Source organism: Electrophorus electricus, chromosome 7 (assembly GCF_013358815.1).
Source record: "Electrophorus electricus isolate fEleEle1 chromosome 7, fEleEle1.pri, whole genome shotgun sequence".
In the NCBI taxonomy this organism is placed as follows: Eukaryota; Metazoa; Chordata; class Actinopteri; order Gymnotiformes; family Gymnotidae; genus Electrophorus; species Electrophorus electricus.
In genome coordinates, this window is record NC_049541.1 from 26,151,387 (window position 1) to 26,171,881 (window position 20,495).

The 20,495-nt window shown below is 48.5% G+C and overlaps 4 protein-coding genes across 7 annotated transcripts in view; 1 reads left to right on the plus strand and 3 right to left on the minus strand.

Annotated features, from left to right (window-relative positions):
• The window catches only part of bbs9 (Bardet-Biedl syndrome 9), a 90,534-nt gene extending 89,554 nt beyond the window's left edge, over positions 1–980 (minus strand). For both annotated transcript variants that reach the window (XM_035528760.1, XM_035528759.1), the window contains exon 1: positions 882–980. The gene's annotated coding sequence lies outside the window, so the exon portion shown is untranslated. The remainder of the gene's footprint in view (positions 1–881) is intronic.
• Positions 48–9,209, plus strand: pmvk (phosphomevalonate kinase). Of its 2 annotated transcripts, XM_027022124.2 has the most exons (6): positions 48–139; positions 6,570–6,717; positions 6,787–6,877; positions 6,973–7,125; positions 7,486–7,615; positions 7,988–9,209. In XM_027022124.2, exons 2-6 carry the CDS (start codon positions 6,629–6,631, stop codon positions 8,158–8,160), a joined length of 636 nt encoding a protein of 211 aa, XP_026877925.1. In that variant the 5' UTR covers positions 48–139; positions 6,570–6,628; the 3' UTR covers positions 8,161–9,209. The 2 variants fall into 2 exon arrangements, with proteins under 2 accessions (XP_026877925.1, XP_026877934.1); XM_027022133.2 differs by lacking the exon at positions 48–139 and having other exon boundaries at positions 6,413–6,717; positions 6,814–6,877.
• Positions 2,160–6,028, minus strand: eaf1 (ELL associated factor 1). Its single transcript, XM_027022084.2, has 6 exons — positions 5,787–6,028; positions 5,107–5,201; positions 4,587–4,723; positions 3,833–3,999; positions 3,166–3,393; positions 2,160–2,899 (listed from the first exon to the last, which is right to left on the minus strand). Exons 1-6 carry the CDS (start codon positions 5,887–5,889, stop codon positions 2,850–2,852), a joined length of 780 nt encoding a protein of 259 aa, XP_026877885.2. The 5' UTR covers positions 5,890–6,028; the 3' UTR covers positions 2,160–2,849.
• Positions 9,210–19,089, minus strand: LOC113584886 (tropomyosin alpha-4 chain-like). 2 transcript variants are annotated; one of them, XM_027022106.2, is made up of 8 exons: positions 18,343–19,089; positions 17,020–17,153; positions 16,443–16,560; positions 16,287–16,357; positions 14,735–14,810; positions 13,139–13,201; positions 12,731–12,800; positions 9,210–10,498 (listed from the first exon to the last, which is right to left on the minus strand). In XM_027022106.2, exons 1-8 carry the CDS (start codon positions 18,472–18,474, stop codon positions 10,416–10,418), a joined length of 747 nt encoding a protein of 248 aa, XP_026877907.1. In that variant the 5' UTR covers positions 18,475–19,089; the 3' UTR covers positions 9,210–10,415. The 2 variants fall into 2 exon arrangements, with proteins under 2 accessions (XP_026877907.1, XP_035384655.1); XM_035528762.1 differs by lacking the exon at positions 14,735–14,810 and adding an exon at positions 15,534–15,609 and having other exon boundaries at positions 18,343–19,087.
• Between the last annotated feature and the right edge of the window lie 1,406 nt (positions 19,090–20,495).

Genomic DNA, 20,495 nt, shown 5'->3' on the forward strand with positions numbered 1-20,495 from the left:
GGGAGGACAGAACAGGGACGGTCACATCACTGGCTTTTGTGATGAAGTGGCGATCAAGCGTTCCGCTTCTACTGGGACACCAACACGTTTAGCAGCCCAACAGCAGGCGGCTCAAGTGATCGGTGGATTCCCTTAGCAGGTAAGCGGCTGTCCTGCTGACAGGGCAGGACACGGGGACAAGACGGCTAATCCCGAGGGAGCGCTGGGGGGAGGGGGTTAACGAGACGGATAACGGGAATAAAAAATAATCTAGGACATGGGGAATTTGACGTCTTCAAGTAATAATGCCACCGGGGCAGTAGTTACAGCCGTAACATGGCATCACTTCAGATGGGATAAAAGAGAACACAGTGAAATAGTTTAAGGATAAGAACAGGCTGTCAGTTAAATAGGTTGAAAATACTTTCGTTAGGTGCAATCAAAACCCGTTTAACGCATCGTTAATGTTCAAACATTAAAATGCCTGTTGAATGTGTTGTCTAGCGAACGGCTGGCGACCCAGAGCGGAGTGCGTGAGCTAGGCTAGGCTAGCTAGGGAGGTGCTACGCTGCGTGATGAACCGCTAGATTAGCCGCGTTAGCTAAAGCCAACAGTAGCGGCACTGACTCCACAGCTCAACTCCCGGAGAGAAACACGCTGTTGTCGGGGTGTGTGTCTAGCTAAAGCCCCAGAAGACGCCGAACAGCTGTCGTGCTGTGACAGTATTATCTTAGCTTAGCTAGCCTACGACTAACCAACAGGATAAGTTAGCCTAGCTCGCTTACTCACTGGAGAGCTACCGCAGCTAGGCTAATTTAGCTGCTAACTTAGCGTCGAGTCGGCTAAAGCTAATGTTAGACAACTTCGGTTATTGCTGAGTAAGTGGAGAGCTCGGGGTCTACCTTTAACAGACGACGGCCGTTAACGGTTGATCAGGTCCCACATCGCACACGAGCGTGTATTCTCATCACCGTTGTCATGGCATTGACACTAACGGTGAAAACGACCGGGGGAAGCAAGAAATGCCAACACACGTTGGATGCAGGTTACCAAAATAAAGGTCCTGTGGCCGTGACTCTGCTAGCTGGGACCGGAACCGTTCAAAAGTATGTAGACACCTGACCATCGCACGTCTATACGTTGGACGTCTCGTTTCAAAACCGTGGGCAGTAAAATGGAGTTGGCTTGCTATTTGCAGCTCTAGCGGTCTCCTATCTTCTGGAAAGGTTTTCCAAAAGATTTTGGAAATTGTTTGCGGGAACCTCTCTCCCTTCAGTCAAAAGAGCAATTGGGAGGTCAGGCACTAATACTGGGCAAGAGTGACGCTCCAATTCATCCGGAAGGTGTTGGCTGTGGTTGAGGTTAGGGCTGTGTGCAAGCCACCCTAGTCCTTCACACCAAACTTGTCAAACCACGTCTTTATGGGCCTTGCCTTGGGTACAGTAATGCTGGAACATGAAGGGGCCTACCCAAAAGTGCCAGGACTCCCAAGCGGAGTCAAAGCCACTTATGGAAAAATAATAATGGTTTATGAAAAAAATGAACCGACAGGAAACGTTTAAAGGAAAAATAAGTATGTGCAAATAATTTCATGTTCCGTGTCAAATAAATTAGATCACATTTCTACAACATGGACCACAATAAAAAAATGTATCCTGGTTACAGCCCTGTACGGAATTATAGGACAAATCTTGCCCCTTATTGATTCCACAGGGGATGCGGTATTTTAGTCCATAGGGAACGAGGAATTTTGTTCCATATGGGACAAGACCCACCCATACTAAGGGATGAATGGTAAAGCTACATAGTATAAAAGACCAGTCACACTTTAACCAGTCTTTGGTAAAGTCGCATCGGCTGAGATTAACCCTCATTACAATGCGACTGTACTGTGGAGGCCAAAGCATTTCTAATTATCCTTATTAACCTCTGAACAGCCTCTTAACACATCCAGTAACACCGATAAAAACTGTAATCACTTTTTGATATAAAGTTTGTACTTGCATTTACTTTTTCTCTACCAAGTACAAAAACACTGATGCAACTTTAATGGTAGTAGGAGTAAAATGTTGAATGGTGACCAGTGGATCAAAGCCTTTTGTGACTCAGGTAAGGCTGTTCTAAAGAGAACACTGTGACCAACTCATCGAGATCTAACAGAGAAGCAAAACGACAAAACAGATCCTTACTCCTCCTTTAATACTAGATGACAGAGACAGGTAAGGAAAGTTCCATTTCAGGACAATATCAGAGAATGAGCGAGAATCAGAGCCTTACCATGCAGACTCCTCTGGAGCCCAGATTCATCCAGGTTATTTCAGTTCAATCAACATTCATGTTAAGGTCTATACACACACACTGCACCTAGAAGCTACAATTTAGGCGAAAATTTGCACAGCCGTCAAGAAGCTAGAACAGAGTTTTTCCATTTCTTACAACATACGTTACTGGTGTCTGTCTGCCTCAGCAAAACTGCAACAGTAGGACGCATCGAGGCAGAAGATGTACCACAAAGGCAGACATGGCCGTGCCACCTTATTAACTAAGGATTCTTCATGAACACAGTTCATATATACACCAACATCAACAGTTTAACAGTCAATAACAACAGTCACCTTTAATGGTGAAGCATTTTTTAACATGTACGCTAAGGTTTAACACCAAGCCAACTCCGCATTAAAACCTTGTAATAGACATCCAATTAAAATGCACTCTTTGAACTCCAGTGCTAACGGTGAAAGTAGACATTTCACATACGACTGTGACAAAAAAGCGCCGCGAGAGTGACCGGCAGGGTTTAAAAAGCCCAAAGCAAGGCGGCGGAGAGATGCTGCCGGGAGAGGAGAAGAGCACTAGGCGAGAGGAGGCCATCAGTCATCGTCACTGTCACTGCCTGATTCACTCAGCTGCAAGTCGTTCCCTAAGAAGAGAGAACCAAGTCGGTGTTGTTCCGCACAACAACATACGCACGAGAACAAGGGCCAAAGGGCAGTTACCAGCAGACAATTAGTAAACAAAATGATGCAAATTAGAACGCCATCACTTCCACAGCAGTTCAAACAACCAAGATGGAGATAACGTTTATCTTTCGTTCATTCACGGCCTTTCCAGGTGACTTCAAAGCCGAGGCCGTCAGGCTGGGGTCAGGCCACTTGTGGGCACGTTGTGGGCGTGTCAGACACTCACGGAGCGTGTTCATCAGCTGGTTGCTGTTCTGAGGCTCATCCGTGCCGTTGGCCACAGCGTCTCGGGCGGGCGAGGGGCGGGGCCGGCCATGGGGGGGCGGGCTCTGCTGTTCGTCGTCGCTGCTGGAGCTGTCGCCGCCACCGCTACCCGAGCAGCTGCCGGAGTCGGAGGAGCTGCTGCTGCCGCTGCTGCTCATCTGCTCGATGACCTCAACCTCTGCTCGCAGCTCTGAGACAGAGGGAGCGGGACAGAGACAGCAGGGAGAATTTGGGTGGGGACTTTTAACAGCTACTAACAGTCTCTTAATTGTAATCAAGTGAATCATTTTCCTCCTCTAAAAGCAGCGTTTCTTACCGAGACAGAGAGAGAGAGAGCGCCTTAAAATTAGGTTAATAATTCTGGTCAAAGACATTAGTGTTTTTCTCTTTAAATGAGTCTTTCCCAAGGCTGGGTACAGCACTGTTTCAATGTTAAGAAGTTCCCTTTCCTAACATTTCCCAAACTAATTTGTGAGCAATCCATCAAACCCTTCATGAGTCACGCTCCAGTCTAGAAAACAGCACAGGTCTACAACACTGAGCATGGGAAACACCAATCCCAAAGTGAAAACACACTATACAGAAGCACTGTATAGAGGAGACACGGCTGCCGGAGGGGAGGGGCTCACCTCTTTTGATGTCATCCAGCTGGGGCTCAGGGGAGGGGTTATCTTTGGTGGGCGAGGTCTTGGCCCCAGCGCCAGGCTTGGTGGGGGTACGGAACTGCGCGGTGGGCTGACTGGCCCTCATCGACTGCTGCTCTATCCGAGCCTGGATCTTACTGCTGCCTTCAGCTCTGACGCACCGACAGAGGACGGAATACCCAAATCAATATGGCAATATGGATAATGTGGTAGCTCAGTGGTTAAGGTACTTGACTTGCAATCAGAAGGTTGCTGGTTCAAGCCCCACCACTGCCAAGCCACCCCTGGTGGAGACCCTTAAGCCTCAATTGCTCATTCATAATTGTAAGTTGCTTTGGATAAAAGCATCAGCTAAATGCTGTAGAAGTATTCATGTGATCTATCATCTAAATAATTTGGTCAAAACAACACAATCTAACTCAGGGTGGCTCAGTGGTTAAGGTACTTGACAGGTAATCGGGTAGTTACCAGTTCAAGCCCCGCCACCACAAGGGTGCTACTGTTGGGCTCCTGAGCAAGGCCCTTAACCCTCAAGTTGTGTTTGGTCAGAATTGTAAATCACTGTGGATAAATGTTTACAACTGTTTTAGCATATAGGAAGTCATACAGTAAGCACAGTGGTGGTTAAAAATTATAATTTAATGAACCAACATATGGAAGAAAGTTACATGAATATCTGAATCTGTATCTTTCAACTTCTGAAAAAGCTGGTCCCAAAACAAGCACAAGCAGTACTCACCTGGTTTTCTTGACCTGAATGCTGCTGCAAAGCTTTTCAAGAATAAACTCTCCAGTGTCGTGGTTGATGATCAGAACGCAGTCCTTCTGATACGGCCTCTTGTTGCCCTTGAACACGGTCATAGGAGGGGTGGAGCCCTTGGGACAAAAATAATAATCCGCCCGGGCAATTAAAGTCATGAGCTCGAGAGAGAGATCAAAACACGTGACTATGGAGATTGTACGGGAAATGGCACCCTTACTGGTATGTGCGACAGTGTAACGGCGACTTACTGGTTTGTGCGGCAGTGCAACGGCGACTTACTGGTATGTGCGGCAGTGCAACGGCGACTTACTGGTATGTGCGGCAGTGCAACGGCGACTTACTGGTATGTGCGGCAGTGCAACGGCGACTTACTGGTATGTGCGGCAGTGCAACGGCGACTTACTGGTATGTGCGGCAGTGCAACGGCGACTTACTGGTATGTGCGGCAGTGCAACGGCGACTTACTGGAAGGTGCGGCAGTGCAACGGCGACTTACTGGTATGTGTGGCAGTGTAATGGCGACTTCATCTCCTTTGCCCACCTGCAGCTCACCCTCACAGGAAGTATCGATGGATGCAGGTTTGAAATCGTCTAAGGAAGGAAGGATGTCATTGTAAACACAGGACTTCAAATCCGACTGTCCTGCTGCATAGTTATCCGCACCCCACATCTTATTAAAGCAATATTCACTAATCATGGAGGCAAACGCCCTAAACTAAAAGTGTGGTCTTTTATTTTGCAGACCTGTTTAATCTCTCTGTAAATTAGCAAGTCAGAAGAAGGAACACTAAACTGAAACCTTCCTGCATTAGACGTTGGCTGAACGTCGCGAGATCCAGAAACAAACGCTTGGAAGTCCTAGAACTGAACCCACAGAGCCCAAGGCCACCGACTCAGACATGAATGACTAAACCCCAACCACTTCGTACAGATCTCATTACTCGAGTAAATCTTTGCGAAGAGCCGGGCTAGTTGCTATGGTGACCGCAAATTAATTAGCCTCCTAAAACTTAGCAAACAGCGACTTGTTTATCCGCTCTTACTGACCTATTACGATCTTTAAGTTTAAATAGTAGTCATTTATACCGAAATAGCACCGGAATAAGAAAAGGATCAGGCGACCCAGGACAGCTGGGTACGTAACCAGCAGAACTCAATACAGCGTGAATAACGTACATCTAATCGTGTGGAAGGACGATTTCGGGCGTTTCTCAAAGCTCTCGCCAAGCTTTAAAACATGCTCCTCTTTATCCAGGAGAGGATTACAGCTCCCGTTCATGACTGCAGTTGATAGTCGAAACCTACATTTATTTTAGAAAATCTTTTAACTATCTAACTTATTGCTCGGAGTGTTTAAATGTAGCGAACCTAACCTAGCTAATCAAAACAAACCTGTTGACAAACAGACGACCGTTCTATTACTTCCGGGTTATTGTTAGCCAAACTACACAAATAAAAGTCCCCTATTCAGAACAAAACCGAGAGTATAAAACATGACTGATGTGGTGGAACATTGTTAGTTGGCGTTTTAAATAACAACTTAATGTTTACAACAGATATACTAGTGTATGCGTGTTTACCAAGACCACACTTTATATCTAGAAATAATATTCTAAAGTATTGCTTTGGTATTTCTATACCATTATTTATAAACGTTTTTTTTTGGAGGGGGTGGCCTTTTTCATCTGATTGTCGTAGGCACTGTGAACAAACAACTGTTCATGGTGTGACGCTTTTCCGATTACCGTAAAGCCACAGTCATGCTCGCCTTAAGAAAATAACGAACTTCCCCCTTCGAATAGTTTAATGTAGATGTCTACTGTGTACTTAGATTGTTATAAAAACTTATTTTAGTATATCAGACTAGGATGTAGGCAAATTTAATATAAACATCCATCGTAATGTTTACCTAAAACCTCTCTCACCTATGTTTTACGGTAAGCCTGCCTTCCTTCACAGGGAGCTGTTCTACAGGAAAAACACAACGTGGGTTCCAGCAAAGAGGTTTTTGTCTAAACATGACAACCCTGCAGCCTAAACTTATTCTGTTATTCAGCGGGAAGCGAAAGTCGGGCAAGGACTATGTTACTGATTTAATCCAAAAAAGGTGAGTCGGTATTTCTTCTATTTTTTTGGGGGGGGGTTGTTGTTCCTGAATTAGTTTTGCTGTTTGCAGTTTTGCTCGTATTCATCGCTTTTGCAGACTGGGCCCGGACCTGTGCCGCACTCTCACACTCTCGGGGCCGCTGAAGGAGCGGTACGCGCACGTGAGTCAGCACGCCGAAAACGCTCCCATCATCATCATCATCATCATCATCATCAACAAGGTGCTGTTGCTTCCCCCGTCCTTGTCCCTCCTCAGGAACGGGGTCTGGACTACGAGCAGCTCCTGGGGGCCGGTCCGTACAAGGAGGAGTACCGGGCTGATATGATCCGGTGGGGCGAGAGCAGGCGGCAGCAGGACCCGGGGGTTTTCTGCCGTCTGGCCGTTTCGGCAGTCACGCGGCCGGTGTGGGTGCGTAGCCCTTCACGAGCGTTCACCGGTGTCTATGTCGAATGACCCGACCGGTCATGAACAGTGAACACTGTCCATGTTTATCCAGCGTCAGAAACATGAACAGTATGAACAGTTGTACAATAGGACACTTGGTAAGAACATTATGGTCTGATCTCTGCTTCGTGCAGCATGTGGGTAACCTCCATCCTTTTCAGTTTAGGATTGGCCTGAAAACTGGCCAGAATAAACCAAAGCACTGCGACTAATTTGAATTTGTGTTGCATACCTTGGTATGATTGTAAAAAAAAAAGAAGAAAAAAAAGAAAAGAATTTTCTATATAAAATATAGACCTGATGTGACGGTCTTCCTTGACTCAGGTCGTGAGTGACTGTCGGCGGATGTCCGATTTGCAGTGGTTCTGGACTGAATATCCGCAGCAGTGCGTCAGCGTGCGAGTGGAGGCGTCGGAGCGGACCAGAGCCCTGAGGGGCTGGAGGTTCACCGCAGGTAGGAGCGCGCCCAACTAAGGACTGCAGGAACAGCCCGGGTCACGCTCAGTCAGGAACCGATCACATCACTGGTTACGTGTTCCTTTACACCCAGTCCGTGAAGGAACTTTGTCATGGAGCAATTCTGTGATTCAGACATTACAAACATAAGGGACGGAATCCCAGACGTGGGTCTAGTCTCAGATTAAATTGCAGCACCAATGGTGAACCACTGTTGGTACTTTTTAATCTGCATTTCCTAAATGCTAGTTTAATTTTGTCTAATCTGCCTTTGAAAGCTGTACCTTAATGCTAGTCAGAAACCACAAAGTAAACTGGGTGTTTGTACTCCACCCAGACGTTATCACGACGTTTTCCTCTTGCTCCTCAGGAGTAGACGATGCCGAGTCTGAATGCGGCCTGGATCAGGGGGTGGACTTCGACTGGATCCTGACCAACAACGGAGATGCCAATCTCCTTGACCAACAGCTGGAGGGACTACTGTCCTTGATTAAGGCAAAAACACAGGACTCAAGAGATGGCATCCATCAGAGAGGAGAGTGAGGATGGACCCCACCTGTGGGGAGCGTGCTGCTGTAACCTGTTCTTCCGGACTACTCGTACCGCCAGGATTGTATTTCACTATCTTGAGAATCATCAGCCGTTTCTGTAATAAACACGCAGGTGGTGTTTACTAAACACTAGGCGGTGTAGCAGGGCACATGAACAGCAGCTGGGCCTTTTCTGGAGCTTAATTAGAACCTGTCAAAGTGTTCATGGAAGATAAGGCAGGAACAAAGACATTGTTTTCTAGAAAATATTTAACCAACAGCCTGTGGTTAAGATGACTGTGTGTATTTGTAAAGAACTCTTACTGGCCAAAATACTGCTTGTGTAACAATTTGGGGCCTATGACTCTTGGTGCTGAAAGTAGACCTTATGATCACATTACCAGTTAGACCTCCCTCCCCCACTGTACCAGTACAAGTGAAACTGGGAAAACCCCATTCAAGAAGTGAAATGTGAATGGTGCTACCCACAACACACAGAGGGTTCACTTCTTCAAATTCTGCAACTAGTCATGTAGTAGAAGCTTGCCCAACAGCGCTGAGGTCAGTAGGTAACTCATTAGACTAGGAATTCAGTAGCTGATGGTAAGGTAGGAGAGTAAAAACTAGTCTCTGAATCAGATGGTGCTTACTCTGTAATCTTGAGGTCCCCTTTTCCTCAGCAGACTCGAGCACCCTTCTTACCAGAAGCACCATGTATAAATCAAGTCTGCCACTTGGACCCAAACCTCATCTGCTAAGTGCAGCAGGGTGATGACTTCAGCATGCAACAAAGCCACCTCTCTCAAACACAGGCTCAGACAGCTCGAAATGAAATGGGAGGGCGAGTGTTGACATTTCAGGACTTACTGAAGAACCAGACGCTGTGTCAGCATGCTGGCGTATCAGACACCCCTGCCTATGACTCCATTTCAGCATGCGCAGGCCTGTCATCTTGTATTACTTTCACGTCAGCCATTGTGCACATGAACACAGGAATTAAGCATGTGTAGAATGACAATTCATAGACGTTTAGAAATAAATCAAAACACTCAGAACAGTTAATTGGTATTATGGTACTTTATTTAAAAAAAAAAGAATTGATTGTGTCATTATTACAATGAAACTTGATAGCAAAATGTTTACATCTTTAACGTCACAATTAATGTTCCAGTTAAAAAGGTTCTTGGCTTATTTAACTCTATTGGTTTCAGGGTATTCGTTGCAGAGAATAACCTACGAGACGCTCAGATGACACCTAAGGCTCGTTCAGCCCCACTCTCCCTCCCTATTGGCCCGTTACTCTCCCTTTTTGGCAGTGGAATGTAAAGCCCCGCCTCTCTCCCAATCTTTACAACCCCTTTCGTCACCTTTGGAGGGGAGTGGAAAAAGCACCTTCACCTGAAGAAGGCCAAAGGCTGAAAAAGTGAACATGATTCAACTTTTTTTTTTGTTGGTTTTTTTTATATATAATGTCAGGCCAAGCTCAATTTTTGATCCCTTGGTGTTGCTCTGAGCCTAAACCCGAAATCCTTGGTGGGAAAGAAATGGAAATGTTCCATGAAAACCGTTTCTAAAGAGTTGGTCCAGTAGTTTTTGTGGCTCTTTCTGCAATAAACAAGACAAAACTAAAAAGGAAAGAAAATCTGAGAGCATTAAACACACATGAAACTCACATCAACCCTTTACTAAAGTAAAAATGTATGGCCAAGCAATTTAAATGGTCCCACATGGCACTGGCACAGAAGATGCACAGCAAAAAAACAAAAAGGCTGGGGTGAGTTTTGCAGAGTGACTTTTCCAACTCTGTTGCATTAATATTGCACTATGAAACTAGAAACCCAACAATAGACCAAACCCAGCACACCGGTGATCAGAGATGTGAGCGGTCCTACCATGTCACCTAAAATCACACGCAACTGCGGAAATGAATCAAATAAGGAATGTATTTCAACACACATGAAAGCTCAAGACATGACCGACTGTTGCTTCAACAGATGCAACCCTATTTAATGAAAAGGGGGCGAAGCCTACACAAAAAGCTAGAGGGAAGACAAAGTGTGGGGGGGAGGGGTGACACACCCTTCAAAATCAGAGCAGTAGCTGGTTAAGGAACTGAGCCAAGTGCCAACACTACAAAAATACAACCTGCCCATGATGAGCCAAGATCAGCCACCCAGCAAAAAAAGAAGAGGGGGTGTACAGATGGGTAATTTTCTTCCCCGTTTTTTTTTGGGGGGGGGAGGGGGGGTTGGCGGTCGTGTGAGGCCTTCAGAAGTTGTTGAGATCCTGCAGAGTGGCGTCCAGCGTGGCCGTGATCTTCACGTTTTCTTCTTTGGCCGCGGCGAGCCTCTCTGTAACACACCACACAAGGCTAAAGGGTGAGGAGTTGCCAGCCTCCGGACGGAGGCAGAATACCCGGACCAACGCCCGAGGGTGGTGCAGGTGGTGCCGTCTCCGTACCAGGGTACAGCCTTTCAACTGTTTTTTTTTGTTTTGGTTTTTTTTAATCATTTTTTCCCCAAACCTTGGCAGTGCCTACAGGGCATACGTTTTATCAACACTAAAGCATCGTTGTCAGAGGTAGACATTTTCCTGGGGTTTTTCCCAGCCAACCTTTTCTGCTCTGGTGAGTTGAGACAGGGACAGTTGCTTATCCGACTACTTGTCTGCTTTTTAAACGCATAATTGTACACGGTTGCTACAGTTGGAGAGTGCGAACGATTACGACTGAAGCCTCGCTGCTTTCGTGCGTGAAAGGGATCCTTGCAGATCTCGACTCAAGTTTTGGCTTCGCATACCCGAGGACCGAAAATGGCCTCTAACAACATTTAAAATAGGATTAAAAAAAAAAAAAAAATCCAGTTAAGTTAAAGCTGAAACAGGGATAGACTGACACAAAAGGATCTCAAATCTCATTTTAAAGCTTTCATTCTAAACTTTTCAACTGAAAGGACACTGAACTATCAAAGACCCACAACACCACGTGTGAAAACCAATTTAAAATCCCTCAGGTAAAGAAACTTGTAACAATCAGCTAAAAAATTAACCAACACAGCCTTTGATCTACAGGACTGTTGCATTTAAATTCTGCATGACCTTGCCGTGAGTCTTGTGTCATCGGGGGTCCTTTCAGAGAAGGGCTACTCCATGGACTGGGAACAGACGTGTGTGTGTGCGCGGGCGTGCTTTAACAGTCAAGCACTGCACATCATTACAACGTGGCAAAATCATGATGGGGCTTCAGCACGTCTGGAACCTCTCCTAGTGGCCAGGTGAGTTGTGGGTAGGTTTTCGCTGTGCATGGTGCGTGCTCATCTCTCAGGGCACTGGGGCAAGGCAGACCTCTGGAGGGGCTGCAGCCTTAGGGGCTACGGTCGAGTGCAGCGCGTAGACGCCTGCCGTGAAACACTGCACTGCCAAGCTAGTACACGCAGGCAGCCGCGAGTCTGCATCTTCCCCCGTGTACCATCTTTAGAGGTGTGACGACGACAAGTGGGTCAAAGACACTGACCCAGAATCCCAACCAAGCAGACTATTTCTGTGCCACAGAGGAGGGAAAGAAAGGGTTACGGAAAGACAACCAGAGAGAGAGAAACAGATGTAGATACAGCATTAACCGTAAAAGGAATCAGTCTCAGCTCACCATTTAGGAGTGTGGGGAGAGGAGAGGGGTGGAGCAAGGGTGTAACCCCGCCCAGGAGAGGAGGATCAATGGAGAGGGATGGAGCAAGGGTGTAACCCCACCCAGGAGAGGGGTGGAGGAAGAGCGAGGGTGTAACCCCACCCAGGAGAGGAGGATCAATGGTTTACATCACCGTGTCTTACGCAAGTTTTGGAAAACCTGCTCAAGCCACTGTGGAAATCATTTTGCAAAGTGACGTGAAGCACGTCCGTGACCTCTGAGTGAGCACACCCCCGACACGCTGGCCAAGTGCCCAGCACCAGGGTCTGCACAGACACGTGAGGACTGGCCTGTTCCCACCGTTTCCCCTCGCCATCACATTTCGACACGCGAGAGTCGCAATGTGGAACTTGGGTCGCAAGCGTAATGGTTTCCAAAATAAAAGCGCACCAACAATCTTTTAGAAAGGGAAAAAAATGGGGGGGGGGGGGTTATGTTGGGCAGGAAGTGATCTGTTTGTCTGTTGTGCCATCGTCATGGTGACACTGGTCCACAATGACTGAAAAAGGAAGTGAGGAAAAACTGACAACCCGAGCTAGCAGATGACCATCTCCGAGATCTTCTCTCAAGCACTGAAAAATACAGCCAGACACGTGCAGCACGAAACCGTCTGGAGGACAGAGCCTGCGGACAGGCAGAATTCATGGAGCTGCTCAGAACACTCCAAGAATTCCGACAGGACACTGCCATCCTGACTGTGAGCGAACGATGGGGTCGGGTTCTCTCATCAGGGAGAGGAGGGCCGCATGCAGCTCAATCCTGTGCACACGCGTGCACGCAAACACATTAGGGGTACGTCAAGGCAGTCAAGGTCATCTTTAACTCTTTGTTGACAGCCGCGTACTTCGGCTGGTGTGTACACAGAGCTGTCAGGGTGGGTGCATGCGTGGAGGTAGTCTACCTTCCAAATGATCGATGCTCTTCTCCAGCTTGGTCACGGTCCTCTCGGCAAACTCAGCACGGGTCTCTGCCTGCAGGAGAAACCAGACACACCCAAAGCAGAATATTCAGATTGTAAACGTGCCGCCTGTCTGTCCGTATGCATCCATCATATGTAGCAACTAACTATATGGTCTTTAACACAGTCTGAAGCAGTCACTCGTGAGACAAGACTTTAAAAGCACAAGTTTCAGTAGAAAGTCTGCCCACATGTTCCCAGGGGCTTTCAGGCTCAAGAGTGCAGCAAGATTCAGTCAATTAAAAGTTTGCACTGGTCACGGGTTCACGGGTATCGCCACTGGACCAGTGCAGCGCACGTCCAAGCACTACAGCTGTGGGTGGGGCCTGCAATGAAGGACCGGGAGCCTACCTCCTTCAGCTTGTCCGTCAGGATCTTGATCTCCTCCTCGTACTTGTCCTCCTTCTGGGAGTACTGCAGGCAGAGGAGAACAGCGGACAACCAATCAGAGAACCTCGCAGCCGATGCTCCGCCCGGGACCTGGCGCCAGGGCGGGACACCGTTCTTTCCCTCATCCAAGAAGCTGATTTCTAGCAGGCCCAACCCACCCTAAGGCAGCTCGCGCGTAACCTACTGGCCCATTCTGAACCAAACGTTTAACATGCCTCAGATGTTTCAAATATCACACTCGAACACGTATGCCGTCCCCGTGACTATAGGGCGCGGCTGCCTTATCGCAGTACTGAAGTTGCTTCATGAAAAGAAAAAGAGAACCGAAACCAAAAAAGTATTAATAAACATTCTCCCTCGAGCACTGGGAGACCTGCTGCAGTACAGAACCACCCGGTGTAGCATCGGCCCGGGCTCAGCAGGCTTCAGAAACCAGCTGTGAACCCAGACATCTGTGGCACTAAACGCAGTCCGTAGAAGTCACAAACAAACATCACCGGTCAGAGGTGGCACGCGTTCTTCCTCTGGACCACCGGGCGATGGGCAGATCCAAGGAGCTCTGCTGCTATCATTTCCACCCACCCAGGCACTGAACACCTCTAACTAGGTCACGCAGCAATCCCGATCTCTGGCAGTGTCTATTCATAGTTCAAATGTAATTTCTAAGTGTTGAAGCCACGTTTTGGCACGATCTGGCAAATTACGCGGCAAGGCTCTAGTTGGGAACGTGAAGCTGCTCTGTGGCGTTGGAAGGCCTGGCCACCCCAGCCATTACCCAGCTCGGTCTGGTATGCAGACGAGCGTGCCAGGGTCAGGTACAAACAGGCTCCAGCGCGTTCTTAAAGGAGACATGCCTGAGACAGACAGAAAAGAGAGACCTTTTACAAGCCTAGAACATCGCTACGACGCCATACGCGTCCCAGCCAGATGAAGCGCCTCGGAGACCTTCTGCTACGTTCTCACAAACGGCACTTCGAAGGCCGTCTCCCACCGAGCCCATTTCCAAAGGTGGAAATGCTTATCGGGTTTCTATGGCAACTTCTCCGGTTCGTATGTGGGGGTTGGAAACCCACACATGGCATGGACTACTGCACAACATTAGCACATAGCAATGGGCAGGAAATAAGGGGAAAATTTTTTTTTTTATAAAATCAACTGAAAATCTGTATTTTAATGCAATGTAAACAAATAAAGAAAATTGTTAAATTCACTAATAAAAATAAAATATGGAGAAAAAAAAAAAAAAAAATCTGGGAACTTCTCTAGCGAGTCTGAGAATGAAGCGAGACAACAGGCACTTCCCACAGCACACGAGCAGAGCCCAGAGGCCCGGCGCCGTTGGGGGCTTCTGATAACGCCGCAAGGCTGCTTGGGCCGCAGTGATAAGCATGGGTGGCCCCCAGCACCACTCCAGCAGCTCCTGCACAAGAGATCTCTTAGCAGCCATCAGCTTAAACACTTTAATACAAGACAACGTTCAGACGTGTTCAGATACGTTTTGCAAGATGGTCCGCTAGGACACACAAGCATGCAGAGCTCAGCTGCCCTCCCTCCTACCTTCTCAGCCTGGGCCTCCAGGGACTTTAAGGAATTGGTCACATTCCTCAGCTCCTCTTCCAATTCCGCACATTTGCTGTAGTTTTTAAGTTTCGGCGTTTGACAGAGAGTGGGGAGGGTGGGGAACAAGACAAAAGGGCAGAAAAATGAGAGCGCAGTGAAGGGGGTGGGGGCAGAAGGAGAGGATTATGGGAACAAATAAGGCACAGGAGAGCGAGTGATGGGATGGCACAAAAGAAAAAACAAATTAAACAAATTAGACTTAAAAAAAAAAAGTCTCAAATGATTCCACTGTGGATTGCTAGTGCATGATCTGGGTGGAACTCTCGATCAAAAGGAACGCTCTTCTGACAATCATTTTAAGAGTTGCAAATAGGAAAACATTAGGCACAGAGGCAGGTGAAATATAAACATGAACACAGCCAAAGCAATTTTTGTTGGGTGAAAAACCAAATCCATACAGCGTTGGGGTGTGTGTGTGTGTGTGTGTGAGCGCACAGGTAACCTCATGCATGCCGCACACAGATCATTCACCTAGCGAAGAGGCAGACGAGAAGACGGACGAGAGGAAGAGCGATCGGCACAGAGCAGGAGGGATGAGAAGAGAGAGCAGCTGGGGGGGGGGGGGAACGCTTTTCAAACACCTGCCTGAAACTCTAACCTTTCTCCTCCAAGAGGCCATTCAGTACCCGGGCACGACACCCCCTGATGCTACAGAAACCCACAGCCCAGCGCACCTCGGCGCCAATACCCAGCACCTGTAGGAGGAGCCTGCTGGGAAACAGAACCGGGCCAGTACCTTGTCCTCGGCCGCCTGCAGCGTCTTCAGCGATTGGTCGTAATTCCTCAGCAGGTCCTCCAAACGGCGTTTATTGCTGTTTTGGGGGGGATAGGGGGTGGGGGGGAGGGCAGTCACGTGACCCAAAGCGCATGCAGGTTGGGATGGGTGGGCGGGGCCAAGGGAGTTCCGGAACATGCACGGACCAGCCACACAAAATGAGAAAAAAGGAGGAAGCACAGGTAAGATTTAGTCATTCCCGCTTTTATGGTGTCCATGGAATAAATAAACAAATTCTGGGAATCCTTGTGCTTAGATTATGTAAGGCAGAAAGCTATGTTTAAAGATTCAGACATTGCATGTACCATTCTGATGGCGGCTTTGAAGCTCAGAATGAACTGAAAGACGTTTAAGAGAGAGGGGCACAAAGGTCAGCCGCATGCGGAGAGGTCAGAAACCCCCCCCCCAGTTTAAAAGCTCAGTGCGACATGCCGACTGTGCTCGTTAAAATGGTGGTGATGTAGATGTGTGTTGGAGACTCATGCTGCAGGACACTGCACATAAAGGAAAAGCCAAATGCTGTCACTGCAAACAAAGCACTGAGTCAGTATTGTGTGGAACACACAACGCTGAAACTGCTTGGCCAACTGAAAATAGGTGGGAACCATTTTCCGACACTATGATCTAGGCCACTGAGAACTACTGGGGTGCGTGTTGGCGTGTTGGGTGGGGTGTGGTGCGCCTGTGTGTAAAACAGCAGAGAGCCTGACTCACGCTTCAGCAAGTTCGGCTCTCTCCTCTGCGCGCTCCAGATCTCCCTCGATGATGACGAGCTTACGAGCCACCTGCGTGCACACGCACACATTGTTAGAGAAACAGGAAGTGGGAGGAGCTTGGCCTGGAGCAGGGCGGGGCAGGGCAGGGTCTCACCTCCTCGTACTTGCGGTCAGCCTCCTCAGCGATGTGCTTGGCCTCCTTCAGCTGGACCTCCTGTAGCTCCATCTTCTCCTCATCCTTCAGGGCCCTGTTCTCGATCACCTTCATACCTCTGAGAGAGACGGACAGACAGACGCACACATCACGACCACGTCGCACAGACAGGTCCAGCCAGTAAACAGTTGGGAAAGAGGAAAAAAAAAGAAAACCAAAAAACACCTGGAGGGAGATCAGACTTCTGGAAGAGTCTCGCGCTCAAATTACCAGACGTAAAATCAATTAAGAGCCTTTGGTTTTTATCTCGGTGCTTGTAGAGACTCATTGGGTTCCGGGGAACTGCGCGCACACACAGGGTGTACATGTTTAAAAAAAAAACTAAACAAAAACACAGAAGTAATATGGTGGTGGTGGGACACCATGCTCCCAGCCTGCCCCATCAGACCAGAGCAGGCGCAGCGTCCTGTGGGAAACCAAGGCACGCAGCACGCATACATAAAAGCGGCACGCGAAGCGCCTCGGCCGAAGGAACGGGACCAAAGCCGTGGGCAGCGCGGCCGGTCCTCCCACCCACCTCTCGCTCTCGTCTGCGGCCTTCTCTGCCTCCTCCAGCTTCTGCAGTGCTGTGGCCAGTCTCTCCTGGGCCCGGTCCAGCTCCTCCTCGATGAGCTGGATACGCCTGTTCAGAGAGGCCACCTCCGCCTCCGCCTACACAGTGAGAACACACAATATCATAAAATAAAAACCAAAACCACTAGAGAGCACCAAGCTCAGCGAATGCCCCAGCTAGACTGATCTGCTGCCAGGTCGGTGCAGACGCGACAGAGGCGTGTGGGAACCTGATCAGAACCAACGGGGGACGCACCGCCAGCCTGGGTGCCGCTGCCCTCGCGCGGCTACCTTTCAACGTGTTTAACGGAGCCGTCACAGACCGGGGTATACCTCGACTGGGTCACACCTCTTAAGAGAACACGAGTACCAGCACAAAACTCAAAAACAAAAAGGGACCGTTCAGAGAGGGAAAATGGAAGCCAGATGGATAGGAATTACGGAGGGGCGGGGCGGGGGAGATTTCTGCTGCCAGAACCCTGAGCAGATGGGAGGCTCTGGTATGTGCATAAGTAGGCTGAAACACGCAGCCCAGCATTTAAACACAATAAGCAAAGTTCTAAATATGACGAACAAAAGCAGCAGTGTGGCCGTGTGAAAGAAGAGTTGCGACCAGGACAGGGAAACGCCGCTGCCATGGTGACGGCACAGGAGCCAATGACAGCCCGCGTGGGGGGCGGACCTCTCGCCAAGATAACTCAACCCCATTTAATTCATACTCCATCACCGTGGAGACAGCAAACGCATTGTCCAATAAGTGTTCACTAACTCTTAGCCCACCTGCTAATCCAGGGGAAGTGGGGGGAGATTATCACCACACACATTTAGAATAACTTCCCAATCCCGGTACTGCACCGAGATCTGAAGATGCCCGGTTAGAACGAACGAATCAAGAGCATTCCCAGTTTTTACACGTGCAGTTTCCAACGCTGGACAGCAGCAGTTAAAGCGCCACTTCCTCTCTGACTCGTAGCCCTACAGTCAGTTGGTATGCGCACTTCCGGCGGCAGCTGGCTCTGACTCTTTTGCCCCAGTCTGCACTCGCTACGAGTGCCGGAGGGGCAAATCCGACTAGATGACGCCGCCACCTCCTTCTCTACGCAACCCATTCAACCAGTCCAACAGCTCCGCGTGCCACTTCCCTCTCCACCGCGCTGACGCACCCGGAACCCACACCTCGAGCGCGGCGCCCGCGCCCTTTGGCGAGACAGGCCCGCGCCCGGGGAAGCGGCCACTGCGGGGCTTTTTAACCGCCTCGCGCCCTCCCCCCACCGGACGTGGTCGTTACCTGCTCCCTCGCGCGCTTCTCCTCTTCCACCTGCCTCTGCAGGACCTCCGCGCGCTCCTCCGCCTCGTCTGCCTGCTGCTGCAGGACTTTAATCTTGCGCTTCACCGCCTCGACGCTGTTCACTCCGGCCATCACTGCTGCTTTAGCTCCTCAACAAACCTGCAAGCCTTCCCGTCACCGAGCCGCCTGCTGCTGCTAGACCACTGCAGCCGGGGGCAGTTTTACTGGTAATTAGCAAAATCCCACTTGCTTTTTTTTTTTTTTTTTTTAAGCGACGCCCAGCGCGCGCTCAGACCAGCTCGTTAGTCAAAGACAAATCAGAGCAGCAGAATCCGGACTCCAGAGTGACCCCCCCGGGGGTAATAAACCGCGCTCGACAGCCACACACGAGCCTACTACTTAAGATCTACCGTGTAACGACCTTTGGCCCCACGGTAGTGCGAGCGCGAGCCTCTTCGGTGAACGGACACGACGCTAGCGCGCGGGGACGGTGAGGCGGTGAACAGATTTTTTTTTTTTTGGTTCGTTTAGTTTTTGTTTAGTTTTTTGCTTTTAGAATATATCGGATTTTGTCCCCGTTTTTTTGGAGAAACGACGGCTCGTGTTCTGGTATCTCACGAACACAACAATAAAAAAGAAAAGCCGAGCCGACGAAAAAAAAGCAAACGAAGAATCGACGAGACGCGGTACGCGAGCCTCCTCGCGCTCCAGTAACGCTTCAGCCCACTTTCCTCTTCCTCATATTCAGCCACTTCCTCCTTACCCCGCCCTAGAAACGGAAGTGGCGCAATTCCTCCCGGCAGTTATGCAATTAAAAGTCCTTCAGGATTTACGAAATAACGAAAAAGCACACGAGGATTAAAGATTATTTATGTAAGATGTTATGTAATTTGTGTCATCTTCGACATGTACGATTAAAGATGAATATGTTTTACACGTATTTAATCCTCCAGTCAGTCAAGGGCATTTCCAACATGCACCTATAGATGGCAGTGTTCTCCAGGGCACAAGATGCCCCACGTGGCGCACTGGAAGCGCTTTGCTTGTCGATAGATTTTAATGATTTCATTTCCCCCTACACAGTCATCACCCACTTTATTCGAAGCATTTATTTATTAGTATAGTACACTTAGAGACTATGGCGTGACGCACGCACAGCTTTTGATAGCTCTCTGACTGGTCACCAGTTTGTGTGAGTATAGGTGGTTGGCAGGTGTTGCTGATAAAGTGGAGGGTGAGTATAGTCTATAATAAATAGAAGTTTTACCACTTTGGTAGGGAACACACTAATCTGTTTTAACTGATTCTGAAGTTGGTGTGATGTAAGTGGACTATATAGTTATTAGCACTAGTCTATCAAACACAAGTCATCTTCACATTCTTACAGGACAACAACTACTAATTATTCCCGCTCCCTACTTGTATGTGCACACTGAGGGGTACACGTCGCCTGTCAGTTTTGGCCTGGCACATAAACTCGTCAGCTGCTGTTACAATGTCCTCCTTAATCTGGTAACTTGTCCTCTCAGAACGCTTCTTCACTTTTGCATGTAAAGGAACACCTGCAGCTGTTACACCTGTCACAGGAGCCCAAGTGAACTGCAAGATCCTCAGGCAGACGCTCTCAGTCAGGGGCTAGTGAGTGGCTCCAGCGCTATAAACCTGGCACACGTGTCTGTCTCTGCCTGCTCCTGCTCCGTTGAGCCTCTTTAGAATCAGCTCCTCCTTCTTGATGCCTGACTTTGGCAAATGTTCAGGTTCCATTTTGCAGAGGGAGGAGACGAAGAGGGGATCACGCAGAGGGACCGTTTCTCAGTGGGGAGATTACCCGCAGAGATGCTCCTTTGGTAATGCTGTTAAAACGCACACCGACAGCGGGTTGCTATGGCATGAGCAGATATTTGTCTGCTCACCTGGTCCTTTGTGCCTCTTGCTAAAATAAACTGGCGTCTGACCTCAGTCCTGAATTTGTCCCGCCTTCCCACAAAGTACCCGAAACTAGAGATGTAATGTCACTCCACTTAGTCCAGTAAAATCAATTTGGCATTAAAAATCTTTTATAGGTTTTATGTGCATATCTCTTACACCTCAAATATCTACATCTCCAAGAAGCATCTATGCAAAAGTGTTTTTGTTTCATAAGTACACAGTTC

Excerpts from the sequence above, each read along its gene's own strand:
- eaf1 (XM_027022084.2), bottom strand. The coding sequence starts at position 5,889 with ATGAACGGGAGCTGTAATCCTCTCCTGGATAAAGAGGAGCATGTTTTA. Across the intron at positions 4,000-4,586 it reads ATTCAGGTCAAGAAAACCAG|AGCTGAAGGCAGCAGTAAGA; the intron begins GTGAGTACTGCT and ends TCGGTGCGTCAG. Across the intron at positions 2,900-3,165 it reads CCAGCTGATGAACACGCTCC|GGAACGACTTGCAGCTGAGT; the intron begins GTGAGTGTCTGA and ends CTCTCTTCTTAG.
- pmvk (XM_027022124.2), top strand. The coding sequence starts at position 6,629 with ATGACAACCCTGCAGCCTAAACTTATTCTGTTATTCAGCGGGAAGCGA. Across the intron at positions 6,718-6,786 it reads ACTGATTTAATCCAAAAAAG|TTTTGCTCGTATTCATCGCT; the intron begins GTGAGTCGGTAT and ends TGCTGTTTGCAG. Across the intron at positions 7,126-7,485 it reads CAGTCACGCGGCCGGTGTGG|GTCGTGAGTGACTGTCGGCG; the intron begins GTGCGTAGCCCT and ends TCCTTGACTCAG.
- LOC113584886 (XM_027022106.2), bottom strand. The coding sequence starts at position 18,474 with ATGGCCGGAGTGAACAGCGTCGAGGCGGTGAAGCGCAAGATTAAAGTC. Across the intron at positions 16,358-16,442 it reads CTGACCGCAAGTACGAGGAG|GTGGCTCGTAAGCTCGTCAT; the intron begins GTGAGACCCTGC and ends GTGTGCACGCAG. Across the intron at positions 13,202-14,734 it reads TGGAGGCCCAGGCTGAGAAG|TACTCCCAGAAGGAGGACAA; the intron begins GTAGGAGGGAGG and ends CTCTGCCTGCAG.